This window comes from Struthio camelus, chromosome 1 (assembly GCF_040807025.1).
Source record: "Struthio camelus isolate bStrCam1 chromosome 1, bStrCam1.hap1, whole genome shotgun sequence".
Taxonomy (NCBI): Eukaryota; Metazoa; Chordata; class Aves; order Struthioniformes; family Struthionidae; genus Struthio; species Struthio camelus.
This window is the reverse complement of record NC_090942.1, coordinates 31,532,265-31,550,212: the sequence shown is the minus strand read 5'-3', so window position 1 is coordinate 31,550,212 and position 17,948 is coordinate 31,532,265. Positions and strand designations below refer to the sequence as shown.

At 37.3% G+C, this 17,948-nt stretch overlaps 1 protein-coding gene across 4 annotated transcripts in view; it reads right to left on the bottom strand.

Moving 5' to 3' along the window:
* Positions 1–348: 348 nt before the first annotated feature.
* Positions 349–17,948, bottom strand: part of DOCK4 (dedicator of cytokinesis 4) — a 267,634-nt gene continuing 250,034 nt past the window's right edge. For 2 of the 4 annotated variants that reach the window (XM_068933119.1, XM_068933099.1), the window contains 11 exons: positions 16,592–16,675; positions 14,171–14,290; positions 13,684–13,805; positions 13,204–13,324; positions 12,617–12,698; positions 12,275–12,384; positions 10,865–11,032; positions 8,555–8,627; positions 5,848–5,961; positions 4,835–4,896; positions 349–2,925 (listed from right to left, as the gene is read on the bottom strand). In XM_068933119.1, the coding sequence (XP_068789220.1) occupies positions 2,500–2,925; positions 4,835–4,896; positions 5,848–5,961; positions 8,555–8,627; positions 10,865–11,032; positions 12,275–12,384; positions 12,617–12,698; positions 13,204–13,324; positions 13,684–13,805; positions 14,171–14,290; positions 16,592–16,675 (1,482 nt within the window). In that variant the 3' untranslated portion in view covers positions 349–2,499. The remainder of the gene's footprint in view (positions 2,926–4,834; positions 4,897–5,847; positions 5,962–8,554; positions 8,628–10,864; positions 11,033–12,274; positions 12,385–12,616; positions 12,699–13,203; positions 13,325–13,683; positions 13,806–14,170; positions 14,291–16,591; positions 16,676–17,948) is intronic. The other 2 variants (XM_068933107.1, XM_068933113.1) reach the window with 1 other exon arrangement.

Sequence of the window (17,948 nt, the reverse complement as noted above, 5' to 3'; positions counted from 1 at the left end):
AGCAGAAAATGTGTCAGCTCAGTTTTAGAGCACTCTGTCAATTTTACACTGTCTGCTGTCGTTCAGAGTATTCCTGATATCTTGGTTATAAAAGCAGAGAGCTCATGCAGGTTAATTTACAGTACTCTCATAGTAAATTTTACATTCCTCACTTGATCAGAAGAGCAGGTCAATAGCCTCCACATTCGTCTCACAAAGGAATTACGGATTCAAGTACAGAGAAAACTAGATCCATCAGGAGATTTTTATCAGAAAGAAAACTATATTTAGCAAGACGAGGAGACAGAATTTTAATTCCATGACAAACCGCTTTATAATCTCTCATTCTGTAGAAAACAAGTTGTACTGTAAAGATTAATCAAGTCATTTTATTCCATATTAACATTATGCAGCAACCAATATGAGTGTCTGGGTAAACAGAAACTTCATGAAATGTTTTGCTGCAAAGCTGGCTTCAGTAATACAGGCAAATGATAAATTCAACAATTCTGCTCACCGCCAGAAATAAAAAAAAACGGCTTCAGGAGCAAATAACACTGATTCATACTGTGCTCAAGCACTAGTCAACAAAATCTATTAAACTACACAGGGGGGAAGAAAATCAAAGCAGCTTTGTTATCTTGCTTGTGACACCTTATTTAAATCTCAGGCATTACCTCTTTATACCAGCATAAATATGTAGCCTTCTACGCCTTTTATGATGTGGTTACGGACACAAAAATGTTATAGTTGAAAGCAAGAGCTAATTCAAGGAATTTCAGACTTTGAAATCAGCAAGATACAAAGCTAAAATTCATATGTTCCTTTTCAAGTTATGAATACTTTCACTAAAACATAAATATTTTAACATATATTAATTTTTTCTGACATTCAAAATTGTAAAGTCAATATGGCAGAATTATTGTTAAAAGCACACATATTTACAAATATTCTTTTTTCCATACATAAAGTATTTGGCATAATTATAACAATCTTACTGCATACACAACTGTTTGCTTCTTTTTCACATAATGGTACACTCCTTATTAAAATTTACCAATTATGTACAAAAATACTTGAACATTTATTATAGAAAACCTCTATAACCACCATCAACAGCTTGTAACTGCTGAAGGTTTAATTGAGAGAATATAAAAAGTGGTCACGTTCTTCCAGTTAAACTATCAACAAATCAAACACAGTTAAAATCAACATGAGCTTCCCAACAAAAGAGGGAGAATATTTTTAACAGCATGATTTAAAATGCAGTTCATACATCGGTTTTCAAGTGAGTGTTAAACAGTGAGTAAAAGAAAGAATACAAAAAATACATACAGAAGGTGCTTTTTTCCCCACGTTCCTACAGCTTGGCATTACCTTTCCAGAGCTCTTCAGATGCTAATCATTAGAATGCAGCTTAAGCCCAAACACCAGTCTCCTACAATAAAGATGATGGTGATGTACTTAAGTTAAAAACCAAATCCAAAACCCCACTCTACCGGTACATACATGAACGAAGAGCTCTTCAGAATTTTTGCTAGTTTTTTGCAGTATTGTTAACGACTTCTGCAACTGGCTTTTAACATTCATTGATAGATAGCCAGTAATTTATATTTTTTTAATTTGTTCATTTAGTATATTGCCCTGGTGCTAGTCAATACTGATTCCTGTACACAGATTAAATGAACACATTCATTTGTACCTATATAATACAGAAATTGTACTTTAGGGTGAACTTTCAAAAATAGCAGAGAACTGCTACTAGCAAACTACCAGTTACTTTAAAATTAACTGGAAGAATAAAAATAAATTGCACCTCAAAAAGAAAAGGATGCATCAGGTACAGTAATACACTAATGGCACAAAAACTTTATGAAGATTCACCAGAAAGGTGCTCTATACTGAATGAAATGCAGGTATTTTTTATTCTTAAAAAAAATATGAACCAAGTGCTTGTTTCAAAAATTCCAAACCACATTCTTGCAACAATTCTCTGCAGTATAACTTGCATTATATCTCCGTTTTTCCACAGACATTTGAAATGACTAACCTGTTCACTGGATAAGAGAGACAACTTTCAGCCTACTTGCAGAAACATCCTAGTCTACGGACTACTTTGTTATAAAGCGTGCATTTATTCTAGTAATAAAGATCCAGTCAGTATATTCTGCATTTTGTAAGAAGCATTCAGCTAACTCAGATGAGAGCTGTAGGGTTCTAGGTTTAATTTTTTATTTTTTTTTAAATAAAAATAAGGTACAAATAAAAGTGTATGTCAGCATTCACTGCCATAAAATTAACAAAATTCTCTCATTCGTGCTTCCTATAGTATCTGGCAACCTAAATTAGTAACTTCCTTTAAAAATGTACAACATAATATTAATAAGCATTTAAAAATTACTTAAAAGAAAAGATTGGTAAAATATTAAAGTGCCTAACTAAATGTATTTTACCATTTTTAAAAAATATTATTTCTTAAGCGCTAAAGAATTCATTGCCGTTAAATATAAAAGTGACTTCTCATAACTGAGACACTTTTCGAGGAAGAGGCCTTGGCCGAGGAACCTGCTCAGTCCTCCTGCTACTGTTTTCCAGGTTGTTTGGCCGGACGAGCTGCGGTTTGGGCGGCAGTGCTGGTGGGTCCGAAGCGGCCGGGATGGAGAGGCTGTGAGGTAGTGGAACAGGGCGCTTCAAAGTTCGCTCATAGACACTGTAAGGTGGCGGGGTTTTACTTTCTTTTCTCACAGGCTCCTCGGAAATGCTGTAGTTTGGAACAGTTACCGTTTGCTCACTGCCTTGGCTTTCAAAGCCCGACGTTTCGGATGTGCTACATCGGCTCAGCGAAGAGATGCCGCTGCTGTAACTCCCCGACAGCACTGGGGAATTGGATATGAGCCCCGAAGAGTGATATTCAACTGGAGACGGTGTAAATGATTGCGCAGAACCCTGCTCAAAGGAAAGGACACCAGAAGGAGTCACCCGGGGGGAATTAGAGATAGCGTTTCTTTGCTAAAACTAAAAATAGACATTTTGCACTGATTCTGAGGCTCGATAAGTGTAGACTGTTGCATCTCTTTGTAATGAAGATCCAGTTCGAAACCAATAAAAAGCTCATTTCAAGAGCGCCTTAGTATTCCTTAAACAGTGCTTCATGCCAGTAACTCATTTAAGTGGAAGTAAAATGGTATTTAAATGTTATCTCCCCATCATTATGCTCTAGAAAAATCTGCAAGTCTTTTAAAAAGAAAAACACCTTAATTTTTCTAGCTCTTAAAACGGAATACAGGACCTCATAGCAGAGTGTGTAACTAGTAGTGTCCTGCCCCCTAATGCCAGAACACAGTACTTGCATCATATTCAGTGTTTCTGCTATTGTCATCTCTCCTTCAAAATTCACTTTCCAGGGCTTTTCTCACAATTTTAGTGCACAGGCATGCAGTGAGAAGTGCATTTAGTGGCATCATTTCCAAGTGTGGCATGCACCAACCTCAGACATGAGGCGCAGAGCAGATGCCAAGCTAATAACCTCTGCTGGATTCCTAGCCTGAGCTCTGCCCGCAGTTAGCGTTGCTATTAAGTGGCAGCAGCAGGAACGTCGGAGGTAAGGAATTACTGCCGCTGCAGATGGCATTTTGAAGTCTATTTCCTCTGCCCTCTCTCTCCCCCAGCTCCCCGGTGGTTTCTGGACACAGTGCACTGCTGTGCAAGATGCAAAGCACCATCATAGGCCCAAGGGGACAGGGCAAATGGTCCAAACTGCTACACCAGCAGCTTCGCAGGTCTGAGAGGCGGTGAGGGACAGAGAGTTAAGGGTCTAAGCAGCAACGACAGTGCTGCTGAAAAACGGGAAGCAGGGACAGTAAGCCCTGCCTGAAAACGTTGGGAAGTCCCATTCTAGAGAAGCAAGTTCTACTGAAAATTGTGAGGTTATAAAAAAGTTCAGTTTTGCAATGTATCTGATTTTGCATAAAACAATCTGAAACAATGTAGGCATAATGGATTCGAGCACAGGCTAAAAAGATATGGACAAATCTCAGCTTAAACACAGGTTTCTGACCCCAATTCTTATTAGACTGGTTGGCACTCAGCTGCTCGGCTTAGAGGAGAGTGAAAGCACGAGCCATGCAGCAAAGGCTAAGGAGAGGAGGAGGAGAAAAAGGAGAGGGGCAAAGGTGTATAGAGTTGGCTGCACTGACTTTATTCTGTTGAGATAATCTTAATTATCCATTTAGGACTGGATCCACAGTGCACTGAAAGTAATGGAAAGATTTTAATTTACATCAGCGGGTTTTGTACTCAGGTGGTTTTCTCTGGCAGTACACAACAGTTGGAACAAAGGGTAAAAATTGCTCTCTGTGTGTGGCTAGGGAAAAGCAGAGCAAATTCTGTTTAACCGTCATTATATGTTGCAGACATTTTGTACATACTGGGAGTCCTGCTGAAGTACTTGCTTCAGGTTCTTTTCCTCTGTTTCAGGAAGCTGCTGCTCACTCTCATCCACACAAACGTCTGGGGTCAAAGTTTTCAAATAAATGATGTAACTGGTTCAAGTTCTAAGAACACTTGGCACTTAATCCAAGTGGCTCTAGGTAGGATTTAGGAGCTTTGCTTTTCTCATTCGAAACAAGAGCAAATATGTGTAAATCCTGTCTGTTTGAATTTAGGGGCTGAGCAGGGATAAGCACTTAGTCCCTGACAGCAATACAGACTGCTTGCACCAGAAGTGATTAACAGTCTAGACACCAAAAGAGTCTGGAAATTCAAGGATGCTCAAAGTGAGATCCAACAATACATTAAATATATACAGTCTAGCCCACCACATGAACAAAGGAGATCCACTGCAATAAGACAGTACCTTCATTGGTGATCTGCCAGCAGGAGAAGGGGAAATGGAAGCTATGTGTCTTGCTGGTGATGCTGTAAAGTTAGAAAGACATCAGTGCACTCTTCACATTAGGATTTTCACTAAGTCTTGGAGATCATTCTACATCCAGCATTATCCCTGGTTCCCTCTATGTACTTGATCAATGGCAGGAAAGGTTTTAAAGATTTTATTTTCTTTTCAAGGTTATCTTCCAATAGAACCAATACAGCATAAGACATTTCTGCATCTGTCTTCTCTGATAGATTATATCACTGTAAATTGCTTTATATCTTATCAACTGGTAACAGGATTCAAAAAAGTCAGTATCATACTTTCCCTTCCTCTTTGTTTTCTTCTTTTTCTAAGAAATATATTCTGTACTTATATATCAAATAAGAAAAAAAACACAATGTATGTACTTATACCAAATGTTTACAGGTGTCACATACTTGTAAACATACTACAAACATGCCTCGACGTACTTTGAGGCAGAACACTAAATGAAAAGCAGCTTCGTTATACTGAGAACAACTATATGTATAGTACCACTTAGAGAGCTTTTCCTTTAAATGAAAACTACTCTTTTGAAGGGCAAATTGGTAAGAGTAACAGCACTCATGCACATCCATGGTTGTTGTGCATTCACTGGCCAGTAAGATTCTTTTTATCATAATTACAATTTTTGACTGCTAACCTCCAATCATAATAAGATCAAAAGATTAAATTAAATCATCCTTTCTAGTACCAGCACAAACTTTGAAACTACTAAGCCATTAAGTGAAGAGGCAAAGTATTGGAAATAGAATGCTACAGAGATCATTAACAAGATGAAAATACCTGCAGTTCTACAGCCTTCCACGTGAGTAATTAAATAAAAAATTAACCTGCCCAAGAAGCTAAAGGTTAATCAGAGCAGAAAGAACCAAAGCCTTCACGTAAATCTTTTTTTTTTTTTTTTTTTTTTAAAAAAAACGGAGCTTGGTTCAAAATGTCCATGCACTCACCAGTCTGTGCAGGTCTTGGTGGCACAGGGGGAGATATAAGCTTTCCACTTTCTGATGTGTTTCTGGCTTCTTTCCCACTGTCCAGACTCCAGCTGCTGGGAGTGGTGTTTACAGCTGGAAGAGAATGAAAAAGCTGACATATGTATCAACACTTTTAGCTCTCAGTTTCAAGCTCTCTGACTTGCCTTTATCCATGAGCTTGGAAATATGCAGAGTGAAAATGTTAAACAACTTAGCAGCATGCCTGAAAAGCTCTTCTGATTACATCAGCATTTGAAAGGCTCTTCAATAACGCCTGTCAGTCTCCTGGTTTACCTGACTTTTGCATCTGGCCCTCAGGCCAGGCTGAGATTATAAAGCAGTTCAGACCATCAGCGGCAGTGGCAGCTGAAATAGCACTCTGGTGCACCCCACGTCCAGCCACAAAGGCAGATAAGCTCGAAGCCTGTTAATATAATCAGTTTATCTTTCCAGCAGACTCCTATTTAAAGGTGTCTAGGCAGAATGGAACAGACTATTCAGGAACAGTTTCCATTAAATTGTTTTACATATGGAAGGTGCTAGAGAAAGAAAGTTGCCAAATTTCAATCGACATCCCTCAGAAAACTCCCAGTGTTAACAGTCTTTTGTTGCCTGCCTAGACTACAAGCTCAGAATTGAAAAAAGTGGAAAGAAAGGCACAACAAAACAGAGGGAGTGAAAAGGAAAAGAAATGAAAATGTCAAAAGAAAATTAAAACTAAGAGATTATTATGGACTAAGACAACTTATATACCTTGTTTGTACCCATTATCCAGAATCTCAGCTTGATCATGTAACTGACTGGCACCTTGTCATGTATAAAATTGGCTGTTTTATTTATCTGTATTACTTTTGCCAAATTCCATGACTTTGAATTAGCCCGTAAGGCCTGGAAGAGCTTCCATAATAGAACCAGATTATTTTGTATTATCACAGAATCACCAATGTCAGAAAAAAGATAGACAGAAGGACAGGACATTTAACATGCACAGGACAAAAGCTAATTTAAAAACTGCAATTTTTCTTACAAATGCCCCATAAACAGTGAAACAGCTACTTTGAAAAAAAGAACAAAACCCCCAGCAGTGAAGAATTCATGCAGTGTCTTTAAAACCTCAAACTTCTTCCATCAAGTTCAAAGTGTTTTCAGGAAATAACAAGAGCTTGGACCTTGCCATGATAGTTTCCTTCTTGTGTGCCTCTTTCACACTGGCAAGTAGAGAACAGCATGCAAGGAGTCCATGCTCATTTAAAAAGATGGAGTAAAAAGCAAAGCACCTTGCTGATTGCTAACTGCTGTTATCAATTATTGCTATCGTAGCAACACTAAAGGCTCTCAGAAGGACTGGAATCCCACTACACTAGTTTATATCAGACACTTGATACAAGAAGTACAGTACAAATAATATTTGTTTTATATCTGTAACAATATTGTTACAGTATAATTTTACATTAGTTGACTTTCAGAATAGCACACAGAATACTAATTCCATCTTCTAGAAAATCATTTTGCCTTTTTATGGCCAAAATATGCAATATATTGTTTGGTTTTTACTGTAGGCTGTCATCTAGCAGTACGTTTTTTCCCCTCATCCTAAAAAATGACTTGACACCAGGCCTAAGTCCTTCAAATGCCTGAATCTTTCACAAGCTCATTTTTTCTTTTAAGCTATCCAAGCAGTCAGTTCTTAGGACTGCTGAAGTCTCCAGGAGAGAATATTTTATTTTAACAATTTTGTAATGTTCTTGGCCGCATAGGCCAGTGGAAAAGTTTTGAAACTTCACGTTAAATTCTTTCATATGTTTTTCAGCTGCATGAAAAATTCCACACAAGTTTTCATCAAAACTTGAATGCAAAAAAACCCAAACATTTTATATATATATATATATATATATATATAAAAATATATTATATATATAAATATATAAAAATCAACTGTCAATGCTGAAAATATGATTCCCAGTCAGTTCTTGTTAGGGTATTTTCCTGAAATGTTAGTTTTAATACATCTGGTTTTATTGCATCCTTTATTCAGGGTGCAACAAAGGGGAGCACGTAATTAAATGAGTAGAGTGGAAACTTACTGCTCTGAAGTAATAATTGTGCCAACAATATTGGATTTCCCAATGTGTAAAATTATAAAAAGTATTTTTTTTTAAAATGGAAATTAATAGGTTTCTCATTTAGTCTGAGAAAAAACAAAATGATCTTTCCCATTCTGAAGAGTAACCAAACACACAATGATTTCTGTCTGGCTAAAGAGGAACCGCAGGTATTACACTTCAGGACTCTAACCACCTCTTTAGCTTTTCTCCTCCCCAGTCTCCAGAAGTTTGTCATCTCTGAGATTCATTCCCCTGTTCCCTGAGCCTTCAGTCCTCCTCTCTACTGAGCCAGATGGGAAAGGACCGCTCTCACAGGCAGCGGGCTGCAACCTGCTGCTCCATCACTGACTGGCATCCTGCAAACTTCTGGACCCTTCTGAATGCAACACTCAGTTCAAGCAGATACTACTTCCTTTTCTCCCTTTTTTGGTGAGGTGTTCTAAAACTTAGAGATGAGAATTATTTTTGGAACTGAGAATTCATTCTTATGTGCTCAAAAGGCTTGGCATTCTCCAGTAATGTTACGCATGAATTATATTTTCATTATTCCAAGACTGGTATAGTGCAGCATTTCCACTCACCCTTCTCAGGGCCAGGCAGGTTGGAATCACTTCGTGGCAGAGCACCATCTCCAATATGATTAAACAGCATTCTCTGGAAATTGAAAACAGCCTGGCTTATGCAAAACTACAGTTGTATTTCAGTGGCCTCTGAAAAAGCAGTTATATTTTTGTTATTAATCCTCGCCACCCCCCCACACACATAGATCTGCTTGGAGGCAGTGATAAACCTCACCTGGGGAACATAAATACTTCTAATAAAATATCCATATATAGCGAGTAGACTAGTTTTCTGAAAGCTGTACACCCTGGAATTATTGGGAGGATTATTATATACTGAATTCTGGCAGTTTCCTGCTCCCTGAAAGATAAAATAAGGCTCATTTCTTAAGTGAAATTCAGTGAGGCTGACTTGTTAGAATGCTGAACAAGTGCAGGGATAGATTTGCAAGAATTTCATTGCAGAATCAGGATTTCAGCAATCTGTAAATTTTGATAACATCAAGTTATGGCTGTTACCTTAGAAGAGCAATATTTTTCCCAACTCTGACTTTTCTTGGCAGTAGCCTTCTTAATTTTCTTGTGGATAAGACTTGACCCATAATGTGTGTTTATCTTCTTTTCTGAATACTATTTTTTCCTAAAAAATCACAGGAACTTTATGAAACTATTTTAAAATTCTGCAAATTGTTTCCTTTGGCAACATTCAAATCATGAGTGGGCCACAGGCTTATCTTGATATTTAATAATAGATGTAAACGATATATAGTTAATCCTACCAGCAATTCAGATGTACTTTCCAAAGGAAAGCAGACTAGAGGAAACAATTTTTTTTTTTTTTTTTTTTTAAAAGGGAAGACCAGACAATCAGTGAAATCCAAATCAAGTCAAATCCTATTCTCCTATCTCCTTCCAGTGTTAACAGTCGCTTCACACCAAGTCAGTGAGACCCTGCTGTAGTTCCATGTAATGGCAATCCTAGTTACAGAGCAGTTATCATGAGCCTGACACGTTGCTACCTCAGGTCAAAATGAGGAACAAATGCTCGGCCAATTCAACTTGATTCAGAAACATCTCATAGGGCAACGCTTTGGCAGACTTTAAGCTACACTAGGTTTGCCTGTCTGTGCTGTCCTAGAGTCACACTAGATCAGGCAATACCTGTTTTCCTGGAGTTACCATAAAACTAGGTTGGTGTAAACAGTATGTATGTGCTCTAATGCATTAGAAAATACAATCAGATGCTCATGCCTGGTCTGGATCAACGTTCACCGTGCAGTCAGCCAGCACTGTACTAGGAGCTGGTTGATGAGTGTAAAACCACTGTTTAACTAAAGTCCTTTTTTCATTGCGAAGGTAAAGAGCAGAGGCTGAGAAAGCAACTCAGAGTGGTGGAGGTAAAGATGCAGAAGTTGCATGAAATACAGAGAAATGAAGACATACTGAAGCAATGAAATATAAAGCCACATGGAAGAACAAGAGCAATCACAGAACATTTAATGCAGAGTAAAAAACCCCAAAAATGTGAAAGCCAAAATGTTCAATTGGAAAAAAGAATATAGCAGAAACTAATTAGGCTTTTTAACCAGTTGATAACAGCAGGCATTCATCTTCAGAGTACGGGAAACAGCTAGAGAGACACTGTACAATCACTCAGCCAGAGATCGAAAAGCAAGCACAAAAGGATGTTGACCTAATGCAGCTGTACAGCTATAACTTTGAGCAGCAGTTTCAAAGAAGGAATCAGGTGCAGCAGTGCTGTGGTCTGGATTCTATGCAGCCCTTCAAAATTTCTTTAAATGAGGCAGCTATGGCCTGAAAGGACTTGATTTGGACTGGCAGTTCAGGATTTTCCCTGTGCATTTCATGCTTCCAGGTTGAAAACAATTGTGAAACATACATTCATTAAGCCGTAACAAAGAAATTCAGAAATGGGTCGTTCTTTCTTCATTAGCATAGAATGAAGCTCCAACCAAGACTGTAGAAGTTAACTGTTGTTAGAATAAAAATAGAAAAGACAAAGAACAGTTTGAGCATCTAAATTCTAATGACAGTTGCAAGTATCTCTAAGATATCTCCTTACTAGTCTCCAGAGGACTTTTTTTGTTTTTTTTCCCTTTTCCATCTTACTCAGAAGGCAGAGAATCAGAATTTTCCCTTTGATCACAGTCCATTCTTGCTGCCCAAGGAAGAGAGCACCTGAGGAAGAAATTGTGTCTTTCCCTAGAAAGATTTATCTTCATTTATGGTTATGAGGCCAAAAAGAAATTGCCAAACCTTCTCACCTTTGAAACATATTTCTTCGCATGAGAAAGTTAATTTTCTACTTACCCTCTCTTGGGACACTGAGGGTAGAGACAGACTGGGAGATTTCGCTGTCAGGCGAGTCTCTGAGGGAATGGAGACTGGGCCTACGAGCTCCTCAGCCTCCCTTATCGAATCTCTGGTAGAGTGGGGGAGAGAAGTCGCATTCCACTTGGCAAAGCAAGAGTTTGCAGTCTGGGAGCAAAAATGGGACAATTTTTCTTTGCGGCAAATTGTAAAACCGCTTTTTACATATAAAGAACATCTCCTGGTCTTTCCTCTCTGCTGGTTTGGCTCCCCTACCACTGAGAAAGGGCCCAGTAGATACATCAGTAAGTAGTTCATGCGAACTGCTGTATAGTCTTGCTAACCTTCAGTATTAGTTCTTAAGCCCTCAGGTAATAGCACAAGGATAGAAAAGAAGAAAAATTAAATCAAGAACGAACTCAATAACCGAAGAAATAAGAGACAGAAACACCATTAAAGAGACAGCAACAAATTGTTTCTAAAATAAAGGATCCTGAACTACCAAGTCGCATTTTAACAGGTCAAACTTCTGGTGGAAATGAAAGTTAGTGTTGAAAAGAGGGCCCTAGCACAGTCTACTTGGGTTTGCCTCTTTCTCCGCTTCAGCAAGAGCTGCATCGCATGATGGAATAGATTAAAACAGCAATCATATTAAAGGAGAGCACTGTAGAAAAGTAGGTCCATTAAGAAGAAAAGATGAAATTAAGATTCAAAACTGGCAGCCTCAAACTCATTTTAAATTTCAGACAACTCAAAGGATATAGATTTTTATACACAGACTTATGCAACAGTACTTGTAGGGTATCTCACTCTTTCCTCTGGGGTAACAAAAATGTCAGTCTTTCTTCCTTCTTCTGAAATCACATTGAAAAATAGGAATTGCCACATGGCTTGGGTTATTGCCTGATAGTGGCTAGGATTAGGTATTTCAGAAGAAAGTAAAGGGGAGGTCAACATGGACAACTGCTGTGATGACAGTTTTCCACCTTCTTTCTTCCCTAGACTGAACAAACACTGACATTTCAGGTAAACAGACTATGTGATCGGATAGGCTATTTGTTTCTCTCATTTCAATGACTAAACACCAAAACTAGGTCCAAACCTAAACAAATTAAGCAGAAATGTGACCTATTTAAAGTTCAGTGCATTCTATTCACATCATCTTTTTTGTGTGTGTCAAATGTTTTACAGAGTATGTACTTATAAATAAGCATTTGCTTATAAATATGTTCATCATCTTTCCTTTTTTCCCAACAGCTTTGTCCATTTTTCCCAACTTTGTCCATTTTAAAGCACACCAAACCAAAATTAACAGCAGTGAGTAGACACTGAATCTGCTCAAAGTTCAATAAGCTCCTTTATCTTTCTATTAACTACTCGAGTTAAGAGGCCTCCCAGCAAGCTTCTTACCTGTGAGGTTTCTGAAGGAGTAGGGTAGATGGCACTGCAGGGCCTCTCTCTGGGGGACAGGCAAGAGTTTTCTCGGGAATGCTTATGTTTGTCAGACAACAGAGGAGAGGCTGGAATATAAATGTAGCAAGTGATTAAATTCACATGGTGAAACGCAGACATTACAGTTGTGTAAGGAATTTTATAACAGACATTGTCTACTGCCAGTACTTCATATTCTTCCAATGATTGGCTGAATTTGATGCCCTATCAGTGACAGTGAGCAGAAATTATTTGGAGAGTCAGTTGTGTAACCTTTCAAGAATCATTTAATCTGGTTTAGCAGAGAAGACGAGCACTGACCTCTGGCACTGGATGGAGCAGAACTGGTCACATTAGGTGAAGCAGAGTGAGTAGAACTCAAACTTGAGGTAGACGGACTAGGCTGCGTATAGAAGAGATGCTGTTGCTAGCATATCACACTTAACAGTTTGGAAAACACAAATTTGTAATATATGCTTCACTAAAACAAAGAACGTGTAATTTGTTAGACTAGTTTTTCTGTATCTCAAAGTAGCAAACTAATATAAGAAGCATTAATGTAGCTACACATAAAGATTTAGTATAATATCAAATCAACAAAAATATAATCAATATATTAAAATAATAACATCACTGCTGTGACAATTGGACAAAAAAGCCTAGGTAAGGTGATGGCTTTGCATCCAAGTGCATTGCTTATTACTTTGGTCATCAATTCACAGTCTCAGTTAGGAAGAAATAGTTGCATAAAAACCTATTCTTTGTAAGTTAAGGAGGTGAACTCCTAATCAGCAGTAACTTTTAGAATTCTGACTGAAATAATGAATAGAAGCATTAACTTCGCAAATATCTTTGTAAGAAAAATTCATTTTAGTTTGTTTTAACTGAGAAGTGATAATAATTTGTACCTGCATGTTAAAAACTTCATCAGAGCTTTCTGACTGCCCAGTGATATTGCTGACTTCAGCAGAAGCTTGGGATGACAGTGATGAGGATGAATATCGATTGACAGCTGGGTAACTCAAGGGACTATTTTAGGAATAATGAAAAAAAAAATAGCTCATTGTAGTTGCTAGTCATGGTTTATTAATCAGGTATCATGAGAAAACAGCACATCTTATTAATCTCCACAATTTCATTTGAATTTATTAAGGGGATGGGAAGGAATTGATTTTTTATATATATATACATATATACACACACACACACATACATACATTATATATATATATATATGTATGTATATATATATATACATATATAAAATCTATTCATGCCTGAAGATACTTCAGGCTTACCATACCAGCAAGCACACACACAACAACAGTAGTTTATGAGTCATTTTCTGCAAGTAACAAAACCTATCATTTTCTAGTAATTTAACTTGCCTGCGTCGAGGTATTACCCTGGCACCATCAGGGCTCATTGAAACAGGTACGGAATTTCGGCATATACGAGGACTTCCATTTGGGAAATGAATGGGGCTAGGTTGTACACAGGTGGAAAATTCCTGGCAAGTGGTTAAAAGAAGATTAATTACAACGAACCTAAGATCATTAAGCACTTTGTGAGATACAGATATTCATTTGAATAGGTATATCTGCATTTTGGATCCGGTTCATCATCAGTCAAAAAAAAATATTTTAATTTTTCAATTGATGATACTTTTAGTTTAACAATGCATGATTGTTTTTCTCTGCATTGTATGGAAAGTTTGTTAACTTTCTCCTCGCTTTGTGATACCATAAGAATGCTGCCAAGATGTAACGTGGACAAACAACCAAAAGATGTCACTATTTGCTGCTTAGGAAAATTAACGGCCGTTGGTGCAGCGAAACTGTGTCTCACAGTCCCTCAGTGCACCTGCTCACGTACCTGTATTCCCAAACTTGACTTCATCACGAAGAACTGATCCACTAGCTTTTTGTGTAAAGGCCTCATATCCTGAGGTACAAACTTCTCATGCACTGCTAAGCCAAACTCTAGAATCTGAGCCTACAGACAAGACAGCAAAAAAGAGAGGAAAAAATATTTGATCTGTTCTCTTTACACTTTCATTTTCTGATCAATAATTATGACATTAATCCAAAAAACTCACATATGGTGTTAAAAATCTTTTTAAATATCTGAAAACCCTGTAATCAAACAAGGCCTAAGATCAATACCAATGATACAGACAAGGATTTATGCCTCTCTCCATTTTACTTTTTGACTTTCTGACCTTTTGCTGAAGGACATAGCCTATTTGAATTCAACTCTAACATAAAACCCATTAGGGATAACGTAGTGAAAATCTGGCTAAATGGTAATTGTTCAAAGGAGAAGTAAACCCTAAATAAAAACAATTTTCTATGAGAACTATCATAGGATACATGAAACAAAATATAAGCACCATAAATGAGCACAAGTGCTAGAGATCTTGGAATATAATTCCAATGCCATCCATGGTTCCCTGTTGTATTTCAACTCCACGCTGCCCTCAGAAAGTGGTAATTTTGTGTGTTTATCCTTGATGTAAGGCCCAATAGGCTTCAGAATAACATTGCTAAAACTTTTAATGTGCTAAAAGTCTGATCTTGCTCAAATTTGGTCATACATACTTAAAATATTGAATTGGTTAAGGGATAAGTCAGATAAAACTGAATTTAAAAACAAAATAGTTATGCTACGCTGTAATATCTTTGGATGACAGCATGTAGCTGATATTTTGAATCAGATTCTCAGTGGGTATACATCTGCATATCACTGACTTTAGGTAAGAATTCACACACACACACTGAGCCTGGCCCTTTTGAAAGCTTTGCACTTTCTATTGAAACATTTGTGTGTAGCAGACAGTTTTTAACTCGTATTGCTTGTAATTCAAATTTTATAATGGAGAATTACTAGCTCTTTTTAAATTTTAAGTGTTAGTGAGATTAACTATAGCTTGAAAAACTGAAACTGAGATGTAAATTACTGTACATTATCTAAATAAAATTAAGTTAGGTCAGTGAACCTATTATGATTTATACTCCCTGAGTATCTGTCCCTTCAGCTGATCTGACCAAAAGACACCATAACATTGATGAAAAATGGAATTTTCACCTTTCCAAATTCCAGTACTCTAACTCAGAGTACCTAGCATAGGCTGAAATTTCAGCATGCTGCATAGACCAAAGACAGGTAAATGCAATGTAATAGATGCTGAAATATGTTAGCACAATAATTTGGTCAAAATAGATTATTTCATCATTTCCAAATGTAGACACTTTATAATTGATGTTGGGAGACCTTCTAGTTGTAAATAATTGTCTTCCTGGTAGGACTGTCAGTAATCTCTGCTTCCTTTTGAGCTACTGTAGATTCGAGGAGTTGTGTCCCTTGCCCAGCTCCCATTCTCTTCTGTAGCCTCTGCCTTGTGACCGAATTACATTGTTCATGTCTTTGTATCCGGACACTTATGGAGTGGAGGGGAGATAAAAATTCCACTTTGAGTTTTCCCAAATAAAAATTCTACGTATTTTTTGTTAACATCTACTTTGGAAATATTTGGTTTAAGAGAGTCTTTTATCTTAGGGGGCTGACTACTTTAAGTTTAGTCATTTGGCTTATTCCTTAACCAAATCAATATTTGGAGACCCTTTTGTATTCTTACTGTTTTGGTCAAACAAAGGAAAGTGAAGACCAAAATAAAAATGTACTGTGGTTAATTCAATAAAACCTTTTCTAGGACCTCTATGTCCCTTAAGTCTATCAAAATCTATGTAAGTTCATTTATTTTTGTTTCCATTTTCTTTAGCACATTCTACAGGAAATATTCAAAACATAAGGACCGTGGTAAACAGAAACAATGAAACAATAAAAAAAATCATATAATGCATAGAACATAACTGTTGAATTTTATCACTTAATATTTATTATAGTGCCTATGTACACCAGCATGTGTACATAGGCACTTTGTTTTTAATTGCTTTAAACCTTTTATTGAAAATAACATATTCTGTAGTAGTTGGTAAAATATTTTGTGCAAGTATTTGCCACCATAAGAGAAAATCTTGGCCTCTTGCTCAACCTTTAATTTATATTAGTTTTAAGTTATTAGATATGATGATGAAAAGGACCAGGTAGAATATGTTAATATAACCTGGAAACATGTTTACATAAGAAGTTACTGTCTATTTGGAATTAATTCAGCAAAAACCGAAGACCGTTGGGCAACTAATCTTTGAAATTTCATATTTTATTTTGAGACAAGTCAGTTTTAGCTAGAACAACTGAGCAGGCCACCTACTCACTCTTTTTCCCCTACTTTACCTGCTCAAGCATCAGCTCTCTCAAGCGCGTGATCTTCTCTCCATCCTCTGGATGGTTCAAGACATATTCTTTGACAAAGAATGCCTAAGCAGAATACAATAACATTACAAAGTCACATAAAGTGAGTTGAAACACATCACTTTACATCAGTTTTTAAATGCTGTTTTCAAAACAAAAGCTCCTTCTTCTTTCTATTGCAGCAGAAGATAATAAAACATGCAAAATAATTATTCACTTCCACATTGGTGGAGAGTATAGGCAAATAAAGTAGAACCGCTCTTGAAGTGGAATACACCAGTTGTTTAACATCCAGGACAGACCCCGAATCCAATTTGGAAACTTGCAAGTTGGAGATGAAACAAAACAAAGGTAACCTGAACTAAAAATCTCTTCCCCATTAACTGTAGCACAGGCATTTCAATAATTACATAGAGCTAGATTTTTCCTGTCTTTTCCTTCTAGGAGTTCCATTATCCCTTATTTTATGCTGGATATAAAGGTAACTTAAGAACAATGTGGAACTGTAAGCTACTGTATGTATTAGAAATGCAACAGTATCTTCTTATTCAATCTTGATATAAACAACTCCCAATGATATTGTTTTCAAAAAGCCACACTCTTCCACTTTAGGAGCATCTGACCAAAATTCAGGTGTGCTCATGAGCATACATGACCTTCCATCTTGTCTCCAACGCTCAAATTGTATCAGCCATAACGTCCTGGTGTCATTTTACCCACCAGTAACGGCCTGGACACAGCAATCCCCTTTTTGTTCGTGGTTGCATCTGTCTTACCATGGCATCTATCTTACCCTGCAAGGGAATTATACTGAATCTATAGCATTTCTTGACTTTCTTTTGCGAAGGAAATGCCAAGCTGCTTGTTTAGGACAGATTTCCAGAACTTCTCAGGAGAACACATTTGTCACAAAAGCTCTCTGCATACATACTTGTACATAGACCTAGTTTTATATCCACAGAGCTGAGAGGTAATATCGCTTACTCTGTGCTGTGCTCTTTCCTTTTCCACTTGCCTTAGAGCTTCTCTCAAAAACCTCTTACAAGGCCCTCCGTCCAACTTCACCCATTAAAATCTCTGTCATGCATAATCACTTGTACATAAGGGGTAGGAGTGAAGCTGGAGAGATATATATCACCTTGCTCTTGTTCAGCTCCAAAATTTCGTGCTGTGACAAGCTTTAATAAGAAACAGCGCCGAGACCTGGTCTGAATATCCTGATACTGCAGTGAAGAACACTTATTTCAGCTGGTCCTTTCACTTTAGATCAGCTGACTTACAAGACTTCATGTTCAAACAGTAAGAACGAGCCCTCTGATATTTCTTGCTAAAATCTCAA